This window comes from Mustela erminea, chromosome 3 (assembly GCF_009829155.1).
Source record: "Mustela erminea isolate mMusErm1 chromosome 3, mMusErm1.Pri, whole genome shotgun sequence".
Taxonomy (NCBI): Eukaryota; Metazoa; Chordata; class Mammalia; order Carnivora; family Mustelidae; genus Mustela; species Mustela erminea.
The window spans coordinates 60,494,936-60,517,753 of NC_045616.1; the positions used below are offsets into that span (position 1 = coordinate 60,494,936).

Here is a 22,818-nt window from a genome sequence, read left to right on the forward strand (position 1 = left end):
AGATTGTCAAGCAGACTCCATGCTGAGCCTGACCCCACGACCTTGATTGAGTGGAAACCAAGAGTCAGATGCTTAACTGACTGTACCACTCAGATGCCCCGTTGGGGAGTTATAAAGAAGGTGTTTTCTATAAATGATGTAGGCAACTAATGTAGGTAGTTTCACTAATCTTAGCAACTGGTTAAAGCAATTGCCTCTTCAGCAACTACAGACTTGTATAGAAATGAGATTCTTTATGCATTAGGATGAATGTTGTCCTTCCGAGTAAGTAATCCTGGTTTTTTTTTCCTTCCCAATTATGTTGCCATTACTAAATATTTTTCTGAAAATGGTTAGAAGAGTCCATTTGTAAGGCATCCAAAAGAATTAGTCTTGTCACTCATTTTTGTGAGTGACAATTTTTTTCATTTCATTTTGTTCATGCAATTTTTTTATTAAAAAATTTCTAAAGATTTTATTTAAGTAATCTCTGCACTCAGCAAGGAGCTTGAACTTACAACCCCAGATCAAGAGTTGCATGTTCTGGGGTGCCTGGGTGACTCAGTGGGTTAAAGTCTCTGCCCTTGGTTCAAGCCATGATCCCAGGGTCCTGGGATGGAGCCCCAAGTCAGGCTCTCTGCTCAGCAGGAAACCTGCTTTCCCCTCTCTCTGCCTGCCTCTCTGCCTACTTGTGATCTCTGTCAAATAAATAAATAAAATCTTAAAAAAAAAAAAAAAAAAAAGAGTTGCATGTTCTACCCACTGAGCCAGCCAGGCACCCTAGTCACAGGTCCACTTTGACAAGAATCTTGACTATAGCTGTATGTACTTTGTTCATCAAGCTTGATTAAAAATATTTTATAGTTATTAAAAAAAAGGTATTTTGTAGATATGAAGTTTGGAGAGTTGAAAAAGTGGTCTTTTTTATTATTTAAAAACAAAAGCACATAGGGACACGCAGAGAAATAGAATGCATCCTCCGACTTAAATTACATTCTCTCCTTCAAAGGCCATCTACCCTGTTAGCTCCCCTAAGTCAGAAGGGTCTTGAGTTTTCACAGAAAGGAATGAGAAAAGGCTAAACCTGAATGAGGACTGCTTCTTTGGTAAAAGGAAAGCCAGTGTTTAGCAAAGAATATGAAAACCTGCTAGGCAGAGGGTGGGTACAGGTTGTTTTTGTGATTCACAGAGCAAAAAGGAAGAATGGATTTAATTGAATCTGGAAGATTTTAAGGTAGAATGAAATAAAATTGTTGCTAGGGAAAACCTTCCCTTAGAAATTTAGATAAAAAGGAAAGGCTGGACTTCTAAAATACTAGGCTACTCAGCATTGGATTAGAGAGAAGTTAAAGGAAACATGAAAGTAATCTAGGACAAAGCAACACATTCAATAAATACATTAAAAATAGCACTTGTGGGTGCCTGGGTGGCTCAGTGGGTTGAAGCCTCTGCCTTTGGCTCGGGTCATGGTCCCCCGGTCCTGGGATTGAGCCCCGCATCGGTCTCTCTGCTCAGCAGGGAGCCTGCTTCCTCCTCTCTTTCTGCCTGCCTCTCTGCCTACCTGTGATCTCTTTCTGGGTCAAATAAATAAATAAAATCTTTAAAAAAAAAATAGCACTTGTACAATAAATATGCTATTTCTTTACATTATTCATGCAGTGATAACTGTAAGATGAATCACTGCTGGGATTTTAAGAGATGGGAAGGCCTGGGGAAGTGGTTCACACAATCTCTGAAAAGGGATGGAAGGTTTTTTGACCCAGTGAGTTAGGGGATTTAGCCAAGAGCCTTGCTTTGGCCTCTTCTTGTTTTCTTAAGATACTTGCCGAAGCAAATCAGGTTACCTCTCCAGGATTCTAAACACAGACCTCAGGTTTACAGACTGGGGAGTGAAACCAAGGTTACCAAGAAAGTCTTCCAAAAGCTGTGATTAAAACTCCAACCTTCCTGACCCAAATCCCTGCCTTATATTACTCACAATGATTTAAAGGAAAAAAAAAATCATTTTAGGGGCACCTGAACCACTCAGTTCGTTGAGTGTCTGCCTTCGGTTCAGGTCATGAACTTGGAGTCCCAGGATTGAGCTGGGTGTGGGGCTCCCTGCTCAGCAGGGAGTCTTGCTTCTCCTTCTGCCCCTCCCCCTGCTAGTGCTGATGTGCACACGCACTTGCTCTTTCTCTTTCTCAAAGAAAATCTTAAAGAAAAAAGGAAAAACCATTTTAAAGCATATGCATTCTCTCAGCAGTTAATAATTGTACCTCAGCAGTTAATAATTTGCCAGAGAAGCTTTTACTAATGAATACATTTATTTTCTTTAAAATCCACCAATTCTCCCCATAATAAGCTCAGAAATGATATGGAGAGCTTCTGATTTGGGGTTTCAGTGAGATAATTACAGACTAGGGCTATAGAGCCAGGAGTCTGTATTTAACGTCATAAATGTGTCGGCATCTAAGAGATGAGAAATGCTGTAATAAGACTGCTGACTGTAGTGGGCTCTTTGCTGAGGCAGCTGGAGGATCACCAGGCTGATTCCCACCCATGAATTTTTGAGCGCCAGCTACAGGAGGCCTGCTATGCAAAACAGGCTATACGGATTAGTGCAATGTTGTGTAGCCAGGAGAAGCCATTTTGAGTGGGGCTATATATCATATTTTGCTTTTGTTGTCTTCCTTTTACAATTTTTAAATGTGGTGTTTTAACCTGACATTTTCTATCACCTTTTTTCCCTTTCTTCTTTCTTCCTTTCTTTCTTTAAGTTTACTGTTTCTCTTTCATCTTTTCCTTTAGATCTGGTTTTGACTTATCCTCTTATCTTTAAAACAAGCCTGAGTAAAGCCTTTGTTTTCACCTTCTAGGTTTTTTTCTTTGCTCAGTGTTTTTCTGGTTTGCCGTCCTCTGTGATTCCATTTCATCCTCCGCAAGGCTAATTGCTCACGCCTGACTCCCTATCTCCGCTCATCCTGGAAAGTTCCATCCCCCTTTTCCTCCAGCCTCATTCCACCCAGCTTCCAAATGGAGAACAAATCCTGGCTTGATGGTGTTTACTTCCTGGCTTCTCGGTTCTGTTTTCTTCTATCTCTGTGTTAATTCCTCAACAAGGCTGGGAGATTCTGAGGGTGGGAACCAAACCTCATTCATGCTCTAGAATGTCCCCCAAAATGTTTTGGACGTGGTGGGTCTAGAGAGGGTAAAGTTAACATTAAGTGCTTAGCATTACCAAGAATTGCTAAATGCTATGTACTCAAAGAATGTTCACTTCACATTAACTATTGATTTATCAGTAGTTTCATTCGGCAAGCCATTTCCTTAGCCCCAAGAGGAACAGTTGACTACATTTACATTAGGAGTTTTAGAATTTTTTTTCCCTTGTGTCTTTTGCCATGCTAGTTGGATGGTGGAAGAGAATTTTTTTGAAGTTTAAAATGGAAACATTCAAGTCTTCGCCTATCATATCTCTTGGCATGAAACTGAGGAAAATAGTGCCAGCTATTAAAAACAACTAGGTGTGGGCACCTGAGTGGCTCAGTGCGTTGAGCCGCTGCCTTCGGCTCAGGTCATGATCTCAGGATCCTGGGATCGAGGTCCCGCATCGGGCTCTCTGCTCAGCAGGGAGCCTGCTTCCTCCTCTCTCTCTGCCTGCCTCTCTGCCTACTGTGATCTCTCTGTCAAATAAATAAATAAAATCTTAAAAAAAAAAAAAACTAGGTGTGATTTAAAACTGAGAAGTTCGAGGCTGTTGATAGGTATTTTGAGAATTATTTTTCACAATTTGCAAGCCTACTCTTCTCAGAAGTCAAGTTTGCTTCCTCGTGTTAGCCCCACAGAGAATAATCCTCAAGACTTTTAGGTTGTTAGTTGAACCTATTTTTGAATGTTTAATCTGGAGGGGGGAGCACAAAGCTATGGTCAAGGTGCTAAGGATTGCTGGGTCTTGTTTTTCAGGTGGTTGGCAACACGACATCTGGAAGCTACAGTTACAGCATCCAGAAGAGTCTGGCATTTGCCTATGTCCCTGTAGAGCTAAGTAAAGTAGGACAACAGGTGGAAGTTGAACTGTTGGGCAAAAATTACCCAGCAAGCATCATACAGGAACCCTTGGTATTGACAGAACCAACCAGAAACCGGCTTCAGAAGAAAGGTGGAAAGGACAAAATTTGAAAAAGACCTTTGGCAGGCAACTGAATTATGTTAGCTCTATGACTATGCCAAACATCATAACTGATTGTTGGGGGAATACAAGAAACCAAGAATTCATTTCAAAATCTTCAAAATCTAGATTTATGATCTCAATAAAATCTTTCTCAATTTTTTCCTCAGCAAGAGAGAATAATGGATTAGTGATTTATGTTGTTCTTTCAAATGAAGACATTTGAAATGAGTGTTTTTTTTCATTAATCTATGTTGTTTGTAAAACTCAACAAAACATTTAAGTGTCCGCTAATATACAATCACTATTACAATCGAATTAGAGGATGTTGTATAATTTTGGGAATATATGCTTATGGTTCTTATACCTGAAAACAAATTGTTTTACGTAAAAGCAAAAGCAGTACTCTGGATGGATTTGTTTCATTGGGAAACAGTGGTTGAACAAGGGATAGTTTTAATTTTTTATTGTATATCTACAATGAAAATAGTAAAATTTAATATTGATACATACATTTTTATTCAATTCTCAGAAATACTTATTTTCTTAATGAATTCCCTGCAAACAGTATTATGGGACATCATTATTGTCCTTTCAAAGGTTGTTTTAGAAGAGTAATTGCAAAAAAGAACAGTCTTCCAAAGGAAGCAGTGCTTGTAGACCTTCTGAAATGAAGCTGAAACATAGATTGTGCCAGGAGAACACAGTTTGAATACTGAACACCTCTCTTTGGGAAAGAATTAATGAAAGTTGACATCACATGTACCCTTCTGAATATCCTTTCACAAAGCATTTGACAAAGCAGGTCAAACAAGAGCTTAAGAGCTGACAGGATTGCCCTTAGCACTGTGTACAGCAAGAAAAAGGATGTATTTAGAAATAATTCTCTGATAAATTTTTCAGAATTGAATTTAGTTGACTGAAAAAAATCAAATTTTTTTGTAAAAGGTGACTTATCACTTATAATTTGTTATATAAATATTTGTTAAACATTTACGGAATCTTCCCTAGATATAAAAGTTGAATGTGAAACATAAAATGTATTCTAACTACAGAATTTTAAAATTTCTCATAAGTTTTACCAAGATGCCAAGTATACCTTTAAAATGTTTGATCAAAGCAATCATATATTAGAACTCTAATATGCCATTCATTTCTCACTAGTATAGCTTTTTGTATGAGAAAAGAGGGAAATCTTGGTAACAAAATTTAATAATCTTGATAATTTCCTATTGTCAAGAATATTATCTTGGTGCAGTCACTATGGAAAATAGTATGAAAGTTCCTCAAAGAAGTAAAAAGAGAATTGTCATTTGATCCAGCAATTCTATTTCTGGGTATTTATCTGAAAACAAACAAACAAACAAACAAACCACGAATTCACAAGTCTTGCCGTTTGTGATAATGTGAGCAGAACTAGAGGGCCTTCTACTAGGTGAAATTAGAGAAAGACAAATATCATATGATTTCACTTATATGTGCAGAATCTAAGAAACAAAATGAACAGACATTACAAAACTCAGATACAGAGCACAAATTGGCAGTTGCCAAAGTGGAGGGTTGTTGGTAGGTGGCAGAATGGATGAAGGGGATCAGAAGGTACAAACTTCTGGGTATAAATACGCTTTGGGGATATACTATGTATCATGGTGAATATAGTTAGTATAGTACAGAATATTTCAAAGTTGCTAAGAGAATAAATCTTAAGAGTTCTCATCATAAGAAAAAAATGTAACTTTGTATCGTGATGGGTGATAACTAGACTAGTGGGATCATTTCACAGTGTATATGAATATCAAATCTTTATTTGTACACCTGAAACTAATATAATGTTAAATTTTAGACCCAATTTAAAAAAAAAACAGCCCTCCATATCCATGATCTCAGTTCTGGTGTTAGGTGCTGTTTAAAGCCTTTGCCTGGGAAATCCCACTTCTTATTCTCTGCCTCTGTGTAGTCCTTTAACCATTAAGATACCTACTTACCGTCTCTGGATTCCTTTTCTGCACCATAGACACTCCAGGTTTTTTTGGTGCAGTAATCAATAACGAAAGGACAACATTGCATTCACGCCTTCCAGTTAATATAGCAGTAGTACAGATCAATAAAGACCCTAGAACATTTAGATGAATATTAAAGAAGTACTACCCATAGTGTAAAAGACATGTGCTTCCTAATTTCCCTAAGAAGTTGTGCCCATTCCTCCTTTCATGGTTGGTTGGTGCTGTTAAGTCACCCTGGCATCCCAGGCCCACCCAGCCGGTGCACCTGGCCTGGCTGCAAGGCTTGGCCTCAGCCAATGCATCGGCTGACCAGTGACCTACGAGACCACGTAGCTGGACTTCCCAGGGGAAGTCGCATTGTGAAACATCAGAAAATAAACCGATGAGCCCTGAAAGCTGAAGCTGAGAAGATGAAGTAAAGGTGTAAGAGAAGTTTTGGTATAGCAAGAACACCTGACAAGGGGAGAGGCCCCAAGAGAAAGACCAGTTTCTGAAGCTTTCAGTTCCCAATGGCTTATCCGCTGGCTGTTAAGTCAACACCTCGACCCAAAAGAGCCTCCCTAAAACCATTAGCTGCTGGAGGGTGGCCCAGGCCCCGAGAGAGGCCTCACAGGAACAGGCCCAGGATCAGGGTCAGCCATGAAGAGCAAACAACCAGCACGCTTGAAAGTACTTTTTACTGATGTGCAGAAGCCCGTGTCTACGGCTTAGGAAAGAATGTTCTCGAGAATGTGATAGTGAATGATGGGTGCTTTCTTCCCTTGAGCTAGGAAAGCTTCTTAGAACTGCAAAACCACTGTCTAGTCAGCACAGTACCAGAACATGGATGGATGTTGTTAGGTTGCTGGTGTTCACCGTTAATCTATGTTTTTCTCCTTTTCTACTGATGGAGAAGCTGGCAGAGAAACCCATATTTAAGTATGCCATATGGCCCATTAAATAACAGATTCTGGAATATTACCGAGAGGACTTTGTGCATGTTTGAACTGCACAAAAAGGTTGACATTAGAAGGAAACAAAGCATCTGGGAGAGGAAGAAAGTTTCAGCTGTACAAATAGCATCCTTTAGCCCAAGTCTCATAAAAGCCAAGAGCCCAAAATCAAATCAAACTCTTCTCCTAATGAACTGACAAATGAAATGTAAGTAGAAATGATCAGACCTTATTTGTCTGCCATTAATGAATCTCCAGAATAGTTCAGTTTATAGAAGCTACTTTATGAATTGTAAAAGGCAAACACATGACAATTATATTTTCTCCAGGTATACACTTTGGAAATATTCGTATGCTATGAAACATAGGAGTAGGTGGTTAAAAAGAAAAAAAAAAAAAAAAGGTCCTGGACAAGCCAGAAGACTTGCCTTTCCCAGCTCTTTCACCAGCCAAGAACAGACTACATGATCATCTGCTAAAGCCTTTCTTGTATTCAAAGTTCTCTGGGTAATTGCTTTCCTCACTGAAATATTTGTTAGTCTACAGGTGTTCATTGAATATTTCCAACAGGCCAAGCACTGGAAAAGCAGTGAACAGACATGGTCCCTGCCTTTGTGGAATTTATAGACCAGAGAGGTCAAGCATTGAAGGGAAAAAACAGGTGTGTATTTCGTTACAAACTGAGGTGTCACGAAAGCCAAGGGGAGAAGACATTTTGAGAAGAGGAAGGCCTACTGCGTCCAAAGGTAAGATTAAAGGCTGAGAAGTGCCTCTGAGGTTAGACTACAGTGGCATTGGTGCTGCTGGCATGAGCTCTTTCTGGGGGACTGGTGAGGGAAGAAGGTAGACCGTATTGAAAAAGGACTAGGAGGTAAAGCGTTGGAGGCAGTGAACATAGACTCTTAGCATCCCGGAGCAGCTCCTACTAAGGAACAGAGGGTAGCAGTCAGGAAGCCTTCGGCTGCAAATAAGAAAACATCCCATTAACAGCAGCTGAAGCAATTATTTATTTTATTAAATAACATAGTAAGAAGTCTGGAGGAAGGATCAATGATGCCATTAATTATCTCAGTTCTCCATATTTCATTATGTCAAATCCTCCTCCCTGTAAAACACTTTTTTGGTCTAAATCATCTGTTGTCAATTGTTGATGTTTTGATCGTCTATCTACCTCAAATTAGCACATCTTTATTGCTTCTCTTATTGAATATTGGGTTCCACATGGAAATTAACTTAGAGAAGCCCTGGGCACCTGGGTGGCTCAGTAAGTTAAGCGTCTGCCTTAGACTCAGGTCATGATCCCAGGGTGCTGGGATCAAGTCCACGTCGGACTACCTGCTCTGCAGGCAATCTGCTTCTCCCTCTGCCCCCCCACAACTGGTTCTCCCTCTCTCTCTCTTTCTTGCTCTCAAATAGGTCAATAAACATCTTTAAGAAATTTTTAGAGAAGTTCTGGTTATATCGTAAGTACTTAACCACTGACAGACTCAGCTGTATGCATTCATTTCAAGAGTAAATTCTTTTTTTTTTAAAGTAAATTTGCCTTTCTTTCTTTCTTTTTTTTTTTTTTTTAAAGATTTTATTTACTTATTTGACAGATAGAGATCACAACTAGGCAGAGAGGCAGGCAGAGAGAGAGAGAGAGAGAGAGAGGAGGAAGCAAGCTCCCTGCTGAGCAGAGAGCCCGCTATGGGGCTCGATCCAGGACCCTGGGATCATGATCCAAGCTGAAGGCAGAGGCTTTAACCCACTGAGCCACCCAGGTGCCCCATCGATGGTATAATTTAATAGTTACCTAAATTGTGACTTTTCAGTATTTTATTAGTTACTGGACAAATTATTTACATAAAATATTATATGAGATTCTAATCAAAGGAGCAATACACAGTTTGTGGAGAAGGTTATTAATCATGTAGTAACCAAATCTCAGGAAATGGTCGTTTATTCAGAATAAACAATCCAACTTCAAAGAATGCCAGGAGAAACAACAAAAGATGCTGGTCTTATAGTGCTAGAAGAAATCAGCAGAGCCGTATTTGACTGCCTTGATCTTTTTCACCAATGACTGGGCACTTGTTTTAAAGTGGTAGATTAAATAATGTTACACTTTGTTGTCATTCATCCATTTTCTCTGATTTTAGCAGATGAAGAAAAACCATATATAATATATATGTGTGTGTGTGTATATATCTATGTATGTATGTGTATAATAGAACTGTATAAAAAATTTTTTTTAAGATTTAATTTATTTTTTTGGCAGAGACAGATCACAAGTAGGCAGAGAGGCAGGCAGAGAGAGGAGGAAGCAGGCTCCCTGCCGAGCAGAGAGCCTGATGTGGGACTTGATCCCAGGACCCTGAGATCGTGACCTGAGCCGAAGGCAGAGGCTTTAACTCACTGAGCCACCCAGGCACCCCTGTATGACAAATTTTTTAAAAAACATTTTATTTATTTGAAAGAGAGAGAGAGAGAACATGAGCAGGGACAGAGGGAGAGGGAAAGCAGGCTCCCCACCAAGCAGCAGGGAGTGTGACAAATGGGCTCCATCCCAGGACCATGGAAGCTGAAGCTGAAGGCAGACACTTGACCAATTGAGCCACCCAGGGGCCCCTGACGCATTTTCTGAGGAAGATATTTTAGTGGGAAATTTTCAACTACAGAGATATTTGAAAGCCACTATACTTGTCCCCAAAGAAACAAAGACCATACGGGAATTTCTACAGTTGGTTGTGAAAGAGGATTTCTAGGAATCTCTGCCAAATTTATTATGTTAAAGTTTTTTCCTAATTTTTTATACATGTGTTGCTCATGTAAAAACTAACTTTTGAAAATTAAGCTTAAAATATGTTCTTCGGTCAACTACATGCAAAAGTAACTGGACAAATCCGCTACACTATTGATTTAACATTAATATGTGAAGAAGATTAATTTTAGTGAAGTCACTGCAAAGCTTTAAAACAGAAAAAGTGACTTTATTATTACAGACAACAGACTGTTTTATTACAACAGGCCAATATGTAGATATACTTTCCTTTTTCAAAAAAACATAATATAACTTAAAAACATTAATCCCTTTTCCATGCTATTTACTTAATTTCTATTTTTCTTATTACTTTTACTGGCATGATGCAAAGTTTAATATAAAGTGTTCATTCTTTGTGTTTCTTTTCTGGTTATTATTTGTTTTATCCCATGATTATTACCCAAAAATAATTATGTCCTATAAAAAGAGGCAGGTTTAAAAAAAAAAAATGGTTGGTCATTCAAGAGGGCTTCTGCACTTCCCTGTTGGCAGGTCCACAAGGATGACTTGTGACAGCTGGGGCTGGTCTCCCTCCGTGCGGCCTCTCCATGTGATCAACTTGCCAGGTAGTTCCTAGGAGGGAACTTAACATGGAGAACTAGTAAGGAATGCCTGGATGGGGGCTGCCAAGCCAACACTAGGACCATTTGGGAAGGGGCTGCCAGAAGGAGCTGGAAACCACAGAGGAGACTGAACCATGGTGTTGACGATGCTACCCAAAGCCTAAAGGAGGGAAGAAACACCCTGGCTTCTCTCTTCTCCCACATTCCAATCTCTCACCAGTGCCCCCTTTTGCTGAACCTATGTGGGAGCAAGCAGAAAAGGGAGTCTGCGACATGTAGCTTGTATTCAGAACAGAGTAGAGGAAGATCATGAAATGGATCACATAGCAATAGACAATGAATGGCATACAACACCACCATAGCTCGTGCAGGCCTGGCCAAAGGGGTTGGGAGGTATTGGTCTAGAACTGCTTCAGAAATGGGTATACAGTGTAAAGTGTTCAGTACAGAAAAAGTGAATGCAATTCAGTTGTATATAGTAAATATTGTGCAAAGACTAAGGCTCGGACTGTGTGAAAGGTAAAGGAAAGGAAAGAAGAAATGAGACAAAATGCAATACCAACATCCTGTTTCTTGATCTTGGTGGTGATTACATGGGTGTGTTCACTCTGTGAGAATTCATTGACCTATATATGCTCAGTGCACTATCTTACCTTTTTTTAAAAGATTAAAAAAATTTTAAAGTAATTTCTATGTAATTACTATAAAGCAATTTCTATACATGGGGCTCAAACCTACACCCTGAGATCAAGAATTGTAGGCTCTACTGACTGAGCCAGCCTAGCACCCCTAGTGCATTGACTTATGCACAAAAGAATGCTATACCAAAATCTTTTTTTTTTTTTTTAAATGAATGGTGCTGTTTTCCACTCTCTACTCTCTCTAGTCAGTTTTGAGGAGATAGGAGGTGATAAGCAATGGACAAGAAGAGGGGGTCAAGGAAGTTTCATTGTGAGTTGGCCATCACTGTTCTTATCTAGACTATCAATTTCAGAAATCTGGAGTATATTAGAGCTAAAAGAAAGATTTTTAAAAACTGACCCTTTTTCTCTCAAGACATGCACATGCATTAACACACCAAACAAAACCAACAATAAACTCAAGATGCTTCTTATAGTTACCTTCCCACGTGCTTAATGATTCTTAATGCAGTGATAATAGAACTGGTAATAGTTAATACAACTTGTGCATTTAAGTATTGGTGACAAGAAGAAGGTAAAAGAACATTAAGAACAATCATTTGGGGGCACCTGGGTGGCTCAGTTGGTTAATCGTCTGCCTTTGGCTCAGGTCATGATCCCAGGGTCCTGAGATTGAGCCCCACATCTGGCTCCCTAGTCAGTGGGGAGCCTGCTTCTATCTCTCCCTCTGCCCCTCCCCTGTTTGTGCTCCCTCTCTCTCTCTTTCTCTGTCGAATGAATAAATACAATCTTAAAAAAAAGAACGGTCACCTGTAAGTCTGGTATATGACCTCATAGACTTTCCAGAAGACACTCTACACCTCGGTTAGATATGGTAGAAACAAATCCATCCTAGGTCAGTTTCCAAAATTAAATGTATTGTGAAAGTAATTTTTGAGTGTGTGTGAAAATAATTTAATAGCTGACATCTAAAGTAACAAAGTTGGGATAGTCTTTCTGATGTTCAAGTCTATCTCCTTCTGCACTATGCAGGGCGGTAATGGGGCAATGAGTAACACCAACGATAATTTACCACATTTAGTTAGTGAATTTCAGGTTCTCTATCTGAAGAAAGACTTCTTGTCATTCTTATCTCTACCCCAACGGTTAAACATTTAGAGATAGTGTTTTGGACTTTGTATGCAATAGTTATCATATTCAAGGACACTAAAACCAAATGGGTTGGGAGAAGCATTGAAACACAGATATCCTAACTTCTAAGCATAGCTTCTAGCTGGTTAGCACTGTGCCAAGAACCAGGGGGTCTGCAAACTGGAGAAATGAGGAGGCACAGCAAGAGCATCAATGTGATTATCTTAGTGCATGGCCTTGGGGCTTTCCAAACATGTTCATTGGGGAATATTTGTCTTAGCACTCTATTCTCATAATGCAATTTAATTTTTGTTTAAATGTAAATAACAGTATTACCATTATTAATTTTATTAGAAATAGATAATATATGTATAAAGTTAAAAATTTACAATGCATAAAGGATATATGGTGAAAAGTCAGTATCTCTCCTATTTTTGTGTGCAACCTATCTGCCCAGAGACGATCAATATTATTATTTCTTCTGTATCCTTCTGTATTTCTTCTGTATCCTGAGATACTCTATAAATGCACTATAATCTCTCTCTTAAAAGATGAAAATATATGAATATATATATATATACATACATATATTTTTAAACAAATTAAGGTATACCAAGCATAATGTTTTTTGCCTAGCTTTTAAAAAGTAATGCCATGTTTTGGAGATTATTCCATATCATCCTTCTGAATGATTACTTAGTATTCCATAATTAATTTGACCAGACCCTATTATTTGCCTTTTTCTAATAAAACTAAAACTAAAACGATTATCTTCATGCACATGCTGTTTCTTCCAATGAATATATCTGAAGGATAAATTCCTACAATGGGAATTGCTGGATTAAAGAGTATGTGCATTCTTTTTTTTTTTTTAAAGGTTTTATTTATTTATTTGACAGACAGAGATCACAAGTAGTCAGAGAGGCAGGCAGAGAGAGAGGGGGGAAGCAGGCTCCCTGCTGAGCAGAGAGCCCGATGCGGGGCTCGATTCCAGGACCCTGGGATCATAACCTGAGCCGAAGGCAGAGGCTTTAACCCACTGAGGCACCCAGGCACCCCTATGTGCATTCTGAGAGATAAGCAAAATTGTTTCCCTTAGAGATTATGCCAAATTTCACCTCTGCAATTAATGTGTGAGATGGTTTGTTTCTTTATGCCATACCAAAAGCAGTGCGTTATCACTAGTATCGGTGGTATATCATTGAAGGTTCAATTTGTATTTTTCCTCTTGAGTGAGGTTGAACATCTATTCATTTATTTAATAACAACTTATATCTCCTTTCCTGTAAACTATTATTATGTTCCAATATTTTGCCCACTTAAAAATGGATTGTTGGTCTTTTTCTTCTTGACTTCAGGAGTTAAGAGATTTTAACTATGAGTTAAATAGGTTTTGTATGGGTTAGATGCAAACCAAGTGCTATGTATGATATACTTTCTTTTTTTAAAGATTTTTTAATTTATTAATTTGAGGGAGACAGAACAAGAGCACGAGTAGGGGGGAGAGGGGGAGGGAGAAGCAGATTCCCCACTGAGCAGGGAGCTGGATGTGGGGATCGATCCCAAGACCCCAGTAACATGACCTGAGCTAAAGGCCCATACTTAACTGACTAAACCACCCAAGCATCCCTATAAAATATCCTTTCTATATTAAAAAATATATCCCACGTTCCCAGTACTCTACCTACTCCCAAATTAACTTTTTTTTTTTTTAAGATTTTATTTACTTGACAGACAGAGATCACAAGTAGGCAGAGAGGCAGAGAGAGAGGAGGAAGCAGGCTCCCTGCTGAGCAGAGAGCCCGATGTGGGGCTCGATCCCAGGACCCTGGGATCATGACCCGAGCCGAAAGCAGAGGCTTTAACCCACTGAGCCACCCAGGCGCCCCCCAAATTAACTTTTATACCCACTAGTGAGTTGGGAGCTGACTTTATTTCCGTCCTAATACTTGCATCTCCTAACTGACTGAAATGGTTTTTATCGATATGATTATGTACTGGGAAAATGTTTAAAAATCAATAATTAAACAAACTCAAAGAGTGAAATAATTCAGTATTTGGCAAAATATAAATTATAATGCAGAAATCAGTAAACTTCATGTCCACAAATAATAACCAGTTAAAGGATATAAAGAAAGCCCCCTTCCAGTAGCAACAGAGAAGATAAAATATTTAGGAATAAAGTTAACAAGAGAAGCACAAAACTGATCTGAGGAAAATTTTTAAAACTTCTTAAAGACACAAAAGTAGACTTAATAAATGGAAGATAACCTTTGTTTTTAGATAGGACAACTTAATACTACAAAGACTTTAGTTGTCTCTAAATTAGTTTATAAATTTAATGCAAGCCCAATAAAAATACCAACAAAAAATTTTAAAACATTTTTTTAAAAGAATTTATTTATTTATTTGAGAGAGAGAGAGAGATCACAGGTAGGCAGAGAGGCAGGCAGAGAGAGAGAGGGAAGCAGGCTCCCCGCTGAGCAGAGAGCCCAATGTGGGGCTCGATCCCAGGATCCCGAGACCATGACCCAAGCTGAAGGCAGAGGCTTAAACCACCAAGCCACACAGGTACCCCTTAAAACATTTTTTTAATCAGGATTTTTATTAATTTATTTGACACACAGAGAGAGATAAAGAGAGAGAGCACAAGCAGGGGGTGTGGCAGGCAGAGGGAGAAGGAGAAGCAGGCTCCCCACTGAGCAGGGAGCCTGACGTGGGATTCAGTCCCAGGACCCTGAGATCATGAACGCAGACACTTAACTGACTGATCCACCCAGGCAGCCCACCAACAAATTTTTTTTTTTTTTTTTTATGGAACTGGACATGTTGATGTTAAAATTCATATGACAAAATAAGCATGCAGGAATAACCAGGAAAGCACTAAATATTAAATTATGAGGGGTCATTATTCCTATCATACATTAAAACATATTATAAAGCCTCTGTAACTGAAATAGTTACAGTGCCTGAGTCAATAGACATGCCAGTGGAATAGAACTGAAAGCCCAAAATAGACTCAAGTATATGAGAAAATTAAGCATATGATAAATATGGTGTCTCATAACAGTGGGGGCAGCGTAGACCTCTTTATTTTCTTTACAAATGGTGTTAGGAACTGGGTAACCATTTGGAAAAAGGTAAAATTGGATTCAAATCCCACAGCATCCGCAAAAATAAATGCCAATGAGTCAGGGACCGAAATATGAAAACTGAAGCCATACTAGAAGAAAGTGTGGGTGAATTTTACTTTAAATTTGGCATAAGGAAAGTCAAATCATGACTCAAAAAATCCAGATGCAAGAAAAAAATTGATAGATTTGAGCACGGTAAAAAAATCACCTTTGCTTATCAAAAAACACCATAACAAAATATTTGACAGTTGACAAACTGGGAGAAAATACTTGTGATACATATCACAGTTAAAGAGGTAACTTCTCTAGTCCATAAAGAACTTTTAATGAGGGGGAAGAGACTCAAACCAGTCATTTTCAACTGGTATGACACAATTCACAAAAATGATATAAAAATGGCCCTTCCACATCTCAAAAGATGTTTAACCTTACTCACAAGAGAAATGGAAAACCAGGAGCTCTTGGGTGGCTCAGTCGGTTAGGCAGCTGCCTTTGGCTCAGGTCATGATCCCATGGTCCTGGGATCCAGCCCCACATCGAGCTCCCTACTCAGCAGAGAGCCTGCTTCCCTTCCCCCCTCTCTCTCTGCCTGCCTCTCTGCCTATCTGTGCACTTTCTATCTCTCTGCCAAATAAATACATAAAATCTTAAAAAAAAAAAAGGCAAAACCAAAAACTATCCTGAGATACCATTTCTCATAACAGATTGGCAAAAATTAAAAAGTATGAAATTTTAATGGCTGGTAATGAAAATTGGTACTGCCCATATAGTATGGAAAGGGGGAAAGTAGAATTGGAGATATTCACTATGAACTTATGGTTTTGTACCTATTTGTATGCATCAATATACTATATATACATACTTATGTCTGCGTGAATGTATACATCTAGTTCCTATCTTTGTCTGATGAGAGATCCTGGAAGCAATGACAGCCCAGTAGCAACGAGCACACCTATAGCATAGATATTGATTTCTAGATGCCATCCTCCATTAAAAGCAATCAGGGAGGGCACTTGGGTGGCTCAGTGGGTTAAGGCCTCTGCCTTTGGCTCATATCGTGATCTCAGGGTCCGGGGATCGAGCCCCGCATCACGGGCTCTCTGCTCATTGGGGAGCCTGCTTCCTCCTCTGTCTCTCTCTCCCTGCCTCTCTGCCTACTTGTAATCTCTGTCTGTCAAATAAATAAATAAATAAAATCTTAAAAAAAAAAAAAAAGCAATCAGGGAGGGTTCCTTGTAGAAATGGTTAATTCCAGGGTTTGGGGAGGAAAATTACAAGATGAACCTAGAATACCTTGTTGTATCAAAAAGTAGGGGAATGCTCAAAGTTTAAAAAAAGATATGCCAAACGGGTACAAAGAGCCAGACTGAAGGGGCTCCCACTGGTCAAATGAAAGGAAATTTGAGGACCAAAATAATTATAGTAAAGCACATTGATTAAAACAAGAATCCATGAGTTTAGAGTAATTTAAATGAACAAATTAATGGGAGAGAAGGCAAACTTCTTTCCTACTTGACAGCTAATTAATATAGAAGGAGTGATAGAATTAGAAAATCACCATTCAGCAACCATCTAGTAATAATAGATCAAAGCAAGAAGCATCAGTGAGTGCTAAAAAGTGTTAGAAAAATAGAATATAAACGTATTTTCAAATTATCTCCCCATAAAATATGATTAGTTACAAGGGGAAAATAGTAACTTTATAGTGAAGAAATGGCTGCCTTAACAAAATGATCAAATAATAAATCAAAATCATGTCCTTCTTAATATGAAGCCTCAAGTAGATATATCACTTTTATGATACTTCTGCACAAACCCATTACCTGAGTCTAGTCATCAGGAAATATCAAAGTCTAACTGAGAGACTTCATAATAACTAGCCTGTACCGCATATCATGTGTTCGAGACATAAAAATAAAATTAACTTTTAAATTAATTCATTTGCACATTTCCAGAGCACAATTAGCATAGGTTTTTGTTTGAAAATGCAGAATATGGGAAGTCTCAGTGTAAGTGTAGCTTGTTCTGGAGAAGGTGGGCAAAGGAGGAACTGTTTCTGCAGATCAACAGCCATGTTTGGGCAATTTGATTTCTATCAGGAAGGGTAGAGAGGAACAGTTATGGAGAGAAAGGACATGCAATGGCATAGTAGAAAATTCTCAAGCTTTTATTATCTCTTATGGGGTCTTTATTTATTTATTTATTTTTCTGCTTTGAGCTCTATCTTTTTTTTAATTTCTTTTCAGCCTAACAGTATTCACTGTTTTTTCATCACACCCAGTGCTCCATGCAATACGTGCCCTCCTTAATACCCACCACCTGGCTCCCCCAACCTCCCACCCCCCGCCCCTTCAAAACCCTCTGATTGTTTTTCAGAGTCCATAGTCTCTCATGGTTCACCTCCCCTTCCAATTTCCCTCAACTCCCTTCTCCTCTCCATCTCCCCTTGTCCTCCATGGTATTTGTTATGCTCCACAAATAAGTGAAACCGTATGATAATTGACTCTCTCTGCTTGACGTATTTCACTCAGCATAATCTCTTCCAGTCCCGTCCATGTTGATACAAAAGTTGGGTATTCATCCTTTCTGATGGAGGCATAATACCCCATAGTATATGTGGACCACATCTTCCTTATCCATTCTCTTACGGTGTCTTTAAATGAAAATTTCAAGCCTTAATTAGAATCAAACAGCTCTTCAAAATTATTCTTTTGAGAGTAATGCTAACTTTACATTTTTTTCCTGCTAAATCCACTGATTCCACTAGAGATTAAACTTGGATGTATCATTAACTAATCCACTTTATGCAAAGAAAAGTAATTATATGTACAAGAAAAATACTCTATATGTTAAAGGATAATTTTTTAAAAAAGATAAAATGACCCTTGTAAAAATATAAAAACAAATATGTGTTAAAGATTTTATTTGATTCAATTAATGGGGAAGCTGGTAAGGTGTTAAAACTAGTTCAAAGGACAACCCAAGAATCAAACCATGAATATTAAAACAAATGTGCAAGTGAAGGCAAAACTTGTTTCCTTGGCCGTGGGGATTGTCACTCCACTGGAGAGAATTCAGTTGCGTATGTATAAACAAGAATTAGTTTCTACAGTTGACCAAGCTAAAACACAACTGACAGAATAGGAGAAGATATTCGCAAATGACATATCAGATAAAGGGCTAGTATCCAAAATCTATAAAGAACTTCTTAAACTCAACACCCAAAGAACAAAGAATCAATCAAGAAATGGCCAGAAGGCATGAACAGACATTTCTACAAAAAAGATATCCAAATGGCCAGCAGACACATGAAAAAGTGCTCAACATCACTCATCATCAGGGAAATACAAATCAAAACTACAAGATACCACCTCAAACCAGTCAAAATGGCTAAAATTAACAAATCAAGAAACAACAGGATTTTGGCAAGGATGCGGAGAAAAGGGAACCCTCCTACACTGTTGGTGGGAATGCAAGCTGGTGCAGCCACTCTGGAAAACAGTATGGAGGTTCCTCAAAAAGTTGAAAATAGAGCTACCCTATGACCCAGATATTGCACTACTGGGTGTTTACCCCAAGGATACAAATGTAAGGGGCACGGGTACCCCAGTGTTTATAGCAGCAATGTCCACAATAGCCAAACTATGGAAAGAGCCCAGATGTCCATCGACGGATGAATGGATAAAGAAGATGGGGTACAGACACACATCCCCCCACACACATAGGAATATTATGCAGCCATCAAAAATATGAAATTTTGCCATTTGCAATGAGGTAGATGGAACTAGAAGGTATTATGCTAAGTGAAGTAAGTCAATCAGAGAAAGACAATTATCATATGATCTCCCTGATATGAGAAATTTGAGAAACAAAACAGAAGATCATAAGGGAAGAGAGGAAAAAATAAGACAAAACCAGAGAGGGAGACAGACCATAAGAGACTCAACCACAGGAAACAAGTTGAGGGTTGCTGGTGGGGGGAGCAGTAGGGAGGGATGGGGTAACTGGGAGGACATTAAGGAGGAAATGTGATGTAATAAGCACTGGGTATTATATATAAGACTGATGAATCACAGGCCTCTACCTCTGAAACCAATAGTACATTATATGTTAATTAATTGAATTTAAAGAAAACATGTTTAAAAAAAAAAAAGAAAGAATTAGTTTCCCTCGGTACCAGTTACCCACAACTTACAAAGCTGTGAAATAATTCCCATGGCATCAGACTCAGATAACCTGAAAGGATAGAGTGCCTAACCCAACAGCCCCCATAATTGTAAATAGTTATAGTCTATCTCCAGACACAGAAGAGGCAGACAGTTTTGAATGGTGGTCGGAATGTACTGGTCATAAGGCTAACTTGCCACTTCAATGAGCATGCGGTTAAGAGACTTTCCCTTCCATCCTCAGATGATTTCAGGCAAATTACATACTATACTTCTTTGGCTCACTACTTGAATGTCGAGGAGTCAGCCATGAAGAGGCTCATCCCAGAACATTCTAATGAGCCACTCAATGGTCACACAACAGACTCCCCCCCGCCCCTCGCCCGCCCCAATCCTCAGGGCAGCCTAAGTGAAACTGCACCTTCAAAAGGGCACTGAGCCATCGGCGTGTGTATTGGGCCCTCTTTTGGGTAGTGAGGAGGAAGTGGCTTCACGGTCGTATGCTATTCATAAATGCATCTCAAGCATCACCTAGCGTTCTGCCTCCCCAACGACCTCCCACTTGCACAAGTCTATGAATTCTTTTGCCAGAAATGATTCCTCCACGACCTTTAAAATATCCCGGCTCAGGATGTGAGTTTGAGTTAGGCTCCGGGGGGTTGAGGGGGGAAGAGGGTACATTATTTATAGTTCCTAGCTGCCGAGTTTGTTGGCGAAATTTAAAGAAAATGCTTTGTAAATGGAGAAGAGTTACTAAAAAGGCTACATCTGCTCCTCTGAGGATGCTACATTGCAAAGTTCGTCTCCGGAAAGAGAAGAAATCTTGGCTCTCATAAGCATCAGCGGAGCTTCCGCGGAGCCGGGGAGCGGGAGCCCCCGGGCGCTTCTCCACTGGCTCCTCCCCTGCCACACGCGCCCGGGCCCCGGTCAGAGGCGGCGGGGGCCCCGGGGCCAGGCCTCTACAGCCCGCCGCCCGCCGGGGGTGAGATCCCGTGCGGGGGCGGGGCAGGCCCGGCCGCCCAGTTCCTGATTCTGCAAGCGGTGCCGGGGGCTGCCGAAGCCACAGGCGCGGGGACCGTACGCGGCAAAGAATGGGCCGGCGCGGCGCGGCGAGCCTGCCCCGAGGCCCAGGCCCGCGACGGCCGCTCTTCCCCGGCGTCCTCCCGTTGCTGCTGCGGCTGCTCCTGCTGGCGGCCCCGCCGGGCGCAGGCGCCGGGGCCGGCCGGCCGCCGCACCTCGTCTTCGTGCTGGCGGACGACCTGGGCTGGAACGACGTGGGCTTCCATGGCTCCAACATCCGCACGCCGCACCTGGACGCGCTGGCGGCCGGAGGGGTGCTCCTGGACAACTACTACACGCAGCCGCTGTGCACGCCTTCGCGGAGCCAGCTGCTCACGGGTCGCTACCAGGTACGCAGCGCCCCCGGCGGCCCGCCAGCCCGCCGCCGGCGCCGCGCTCCGCCCCTCCCGCGGCCGCAGCTCGGCCCGGCGGCCCGCGAGCCTCTGGGAGGTGGGGCCGGGAGGCCGGGGCGGGCGCCAGCTAGCGGGGTCAGCTCCCCGAGCTGGGTCAGCCCAGGCGGCTGCTCCCCTTCCCTGGCCGCGCGGTCACCGCTCCCCCCCAGCCCGCAGGCCGCCGCGGCCTCTGCGCATGTTCGCCCGGAGGCGACCGCAGTCCCCCGAGCCCCACCTCCTCCGGCGCTTTTTCTGTCTTTCGTTTTCTAAAGGTCGGGGTGAAAGGGTTTCGAAGGGAGTGCTAGTTGCTGGGCTTGCGAGCTGTAGGCCGAAGGGTCTGAGCGGCCTCTGCGGAGAGTCTAGACTACGCACCGAGGACAGGGAGGGGGCTCGGCACCCGGAGTGGAGCGGAGGGAGGGGGGAGTCGAATAAAGGGAGAAGAGTGGGGGCGCCTGGGTGGCTCAGCGGGTTAAAGCCTCTGCCTTCAGCTCAAGTCATGATCCCAGATCAAGCCCCGCATCGGGCTCTCTGCTTCCTTCCTCTCTCTCTGCCTGCCTCTCTGCCTACTTGGGATCTCTGTCAAATAAATAAATAAAATCAATTTAAAAAAAGGGGGGGGAGGAGAATGCCCACCGAGGGTGGAACTCTGCTCTCCTGCGAACCCAGCGGTCCTAGGTTAGGGCTGTCCGACCAAAGATTCATTTTTCCAGTCCTCGGCACAGTGCACCTACAGAGGCTGATTTTTCTTGGGCTGCTGAGATTTTGATTTTACCTTGTGTTGGATGCTTCTGAGCACCTTTCTTACCTACTTATGGTTCAAGTGTAATTGGTGTAGAATATCCTGTCGGCTTCAGGTGTGCATCATAGTGATTTTCTATTTTTATACTTTATGAAGTGATCCCCACACTAAGTCTAGCTGTCATTATCACCATACAAAATTAGGACAATATTATTGGCTATATTTCCAGTGCTGTATATTATATCTTCATGACTTATTATTTTTTTTATTTAGAAGTTTGTACCTCTGAATCCTCTTCACCCTTTTCACCTGCCCCCCAACCCTTCTCTCTTCTGGAAGCCAATTGTTGCCTGTGTCTAAAATCTTGTTTTGTTTGTTCATTGTTTTGGTTTTTAGATTCCACACATAAGTGAAATCATATGGTATTTGTCTTTCTTGGACTTCACTTTGCATTATACACTCTGGGTTCCATCCGTGTTGTGACAATCGTAGGGTTTTATTCTTTTTTATGGCTGAGTAATATTGCATTTATATATTTATATATAATATATATTACTGTATATTATATCTAATTTATCTTTTATCTGTGGATGGGCACTTAGGTAGCTTTCATGTCTTGGCTGTTATAAAGAGTGCTGCAGGGGCGCCTGGGTGGCTCAGTCCTTGAGCATCTGCCTTTGATTCAGGCCATGATCCCACGGTCCTAGGATCGAGGGTTGCACTGGGCTTCTGCTCAGCAGGAAGCCTGCTTCTCCCTCTCCCACTCCCCCTGCTTGTATTCCGTGTTTTGCTATCTCTCTCTCTGTGTCGCATGAAAAAAAAAATCGTAAAAAAAAAAAAAAAAAAAGCTCTGCAGAGAACATAGGGATGTATAGATCTCCTCAGATTGGTTTGCCCCTTTCTTCTGATAACTATGCAGAAGTGGTACTGCTAGGTCATGCGATAGCTCTATTTTTAATTTTTGAGGACTGTCTGTACTGTTTTCCCTAGTGACTGTACAACTTATATTTCTATCAACAGTGCAGGAGGGCTCCCTTTTCTCCACATCCTCACCAACACTTACTATTTCTTGTTCTTTTGATACTAGCCAATAGGACAGATGAGAAGTGAAAGCTCACGTTATCTC

The 22,818-nt window shown here is 40.9% G+C and overlaps 2 protein-coding genes across 3 annotated transcripts in view; both read left to right on the forward strand.

The window, feature by feature from the left end:
- DMGDH (dimethylglycine dehydrogenase) overlaps window positions 1–5,421 on the forward strand; it is a 66,209-nt gene extending 60,788 nt beyond the window's left edge. Inside the window, exon 16 of the mRNA XM_032335885.1 lies at window positions 3,925–5,421. Within this exon, the coding sequence (XP_032191776.1) occupies window positions 3,925–4,140 (216 nt within the window). The 3' untranslated portion in view covers window positions 4,141–5,421. The remainder of the gene's footprint in view (window positions 1–3,924) is intronic.
- Window positions 5,422–20,310: 14,889 nt separating this feature from the next.
- Window positions 20,311–22,818, forward strand: part of ARSB (arylsulfatase B) — a 167,840-nt gene continuing 165,332 nt past the window's right edge. Inside the window, exon 1 of one of the 2 annotated variants that reach the window (XM_032335889.1) lies at window positions 20,311–20,911. In XM_032335889.1, coding sequence (XP_032191780.1) covers window positions 20,594–20,911 — 318 coding nt within the window. In that variant the 5' untranslated portion in view covers window positions 20,311–20,593. The remainder of the gene's footprint in view (window positions 20,912–22,818) is intronic. The other variant, XM_032335888.1, reaches the window with a different exon arrangement.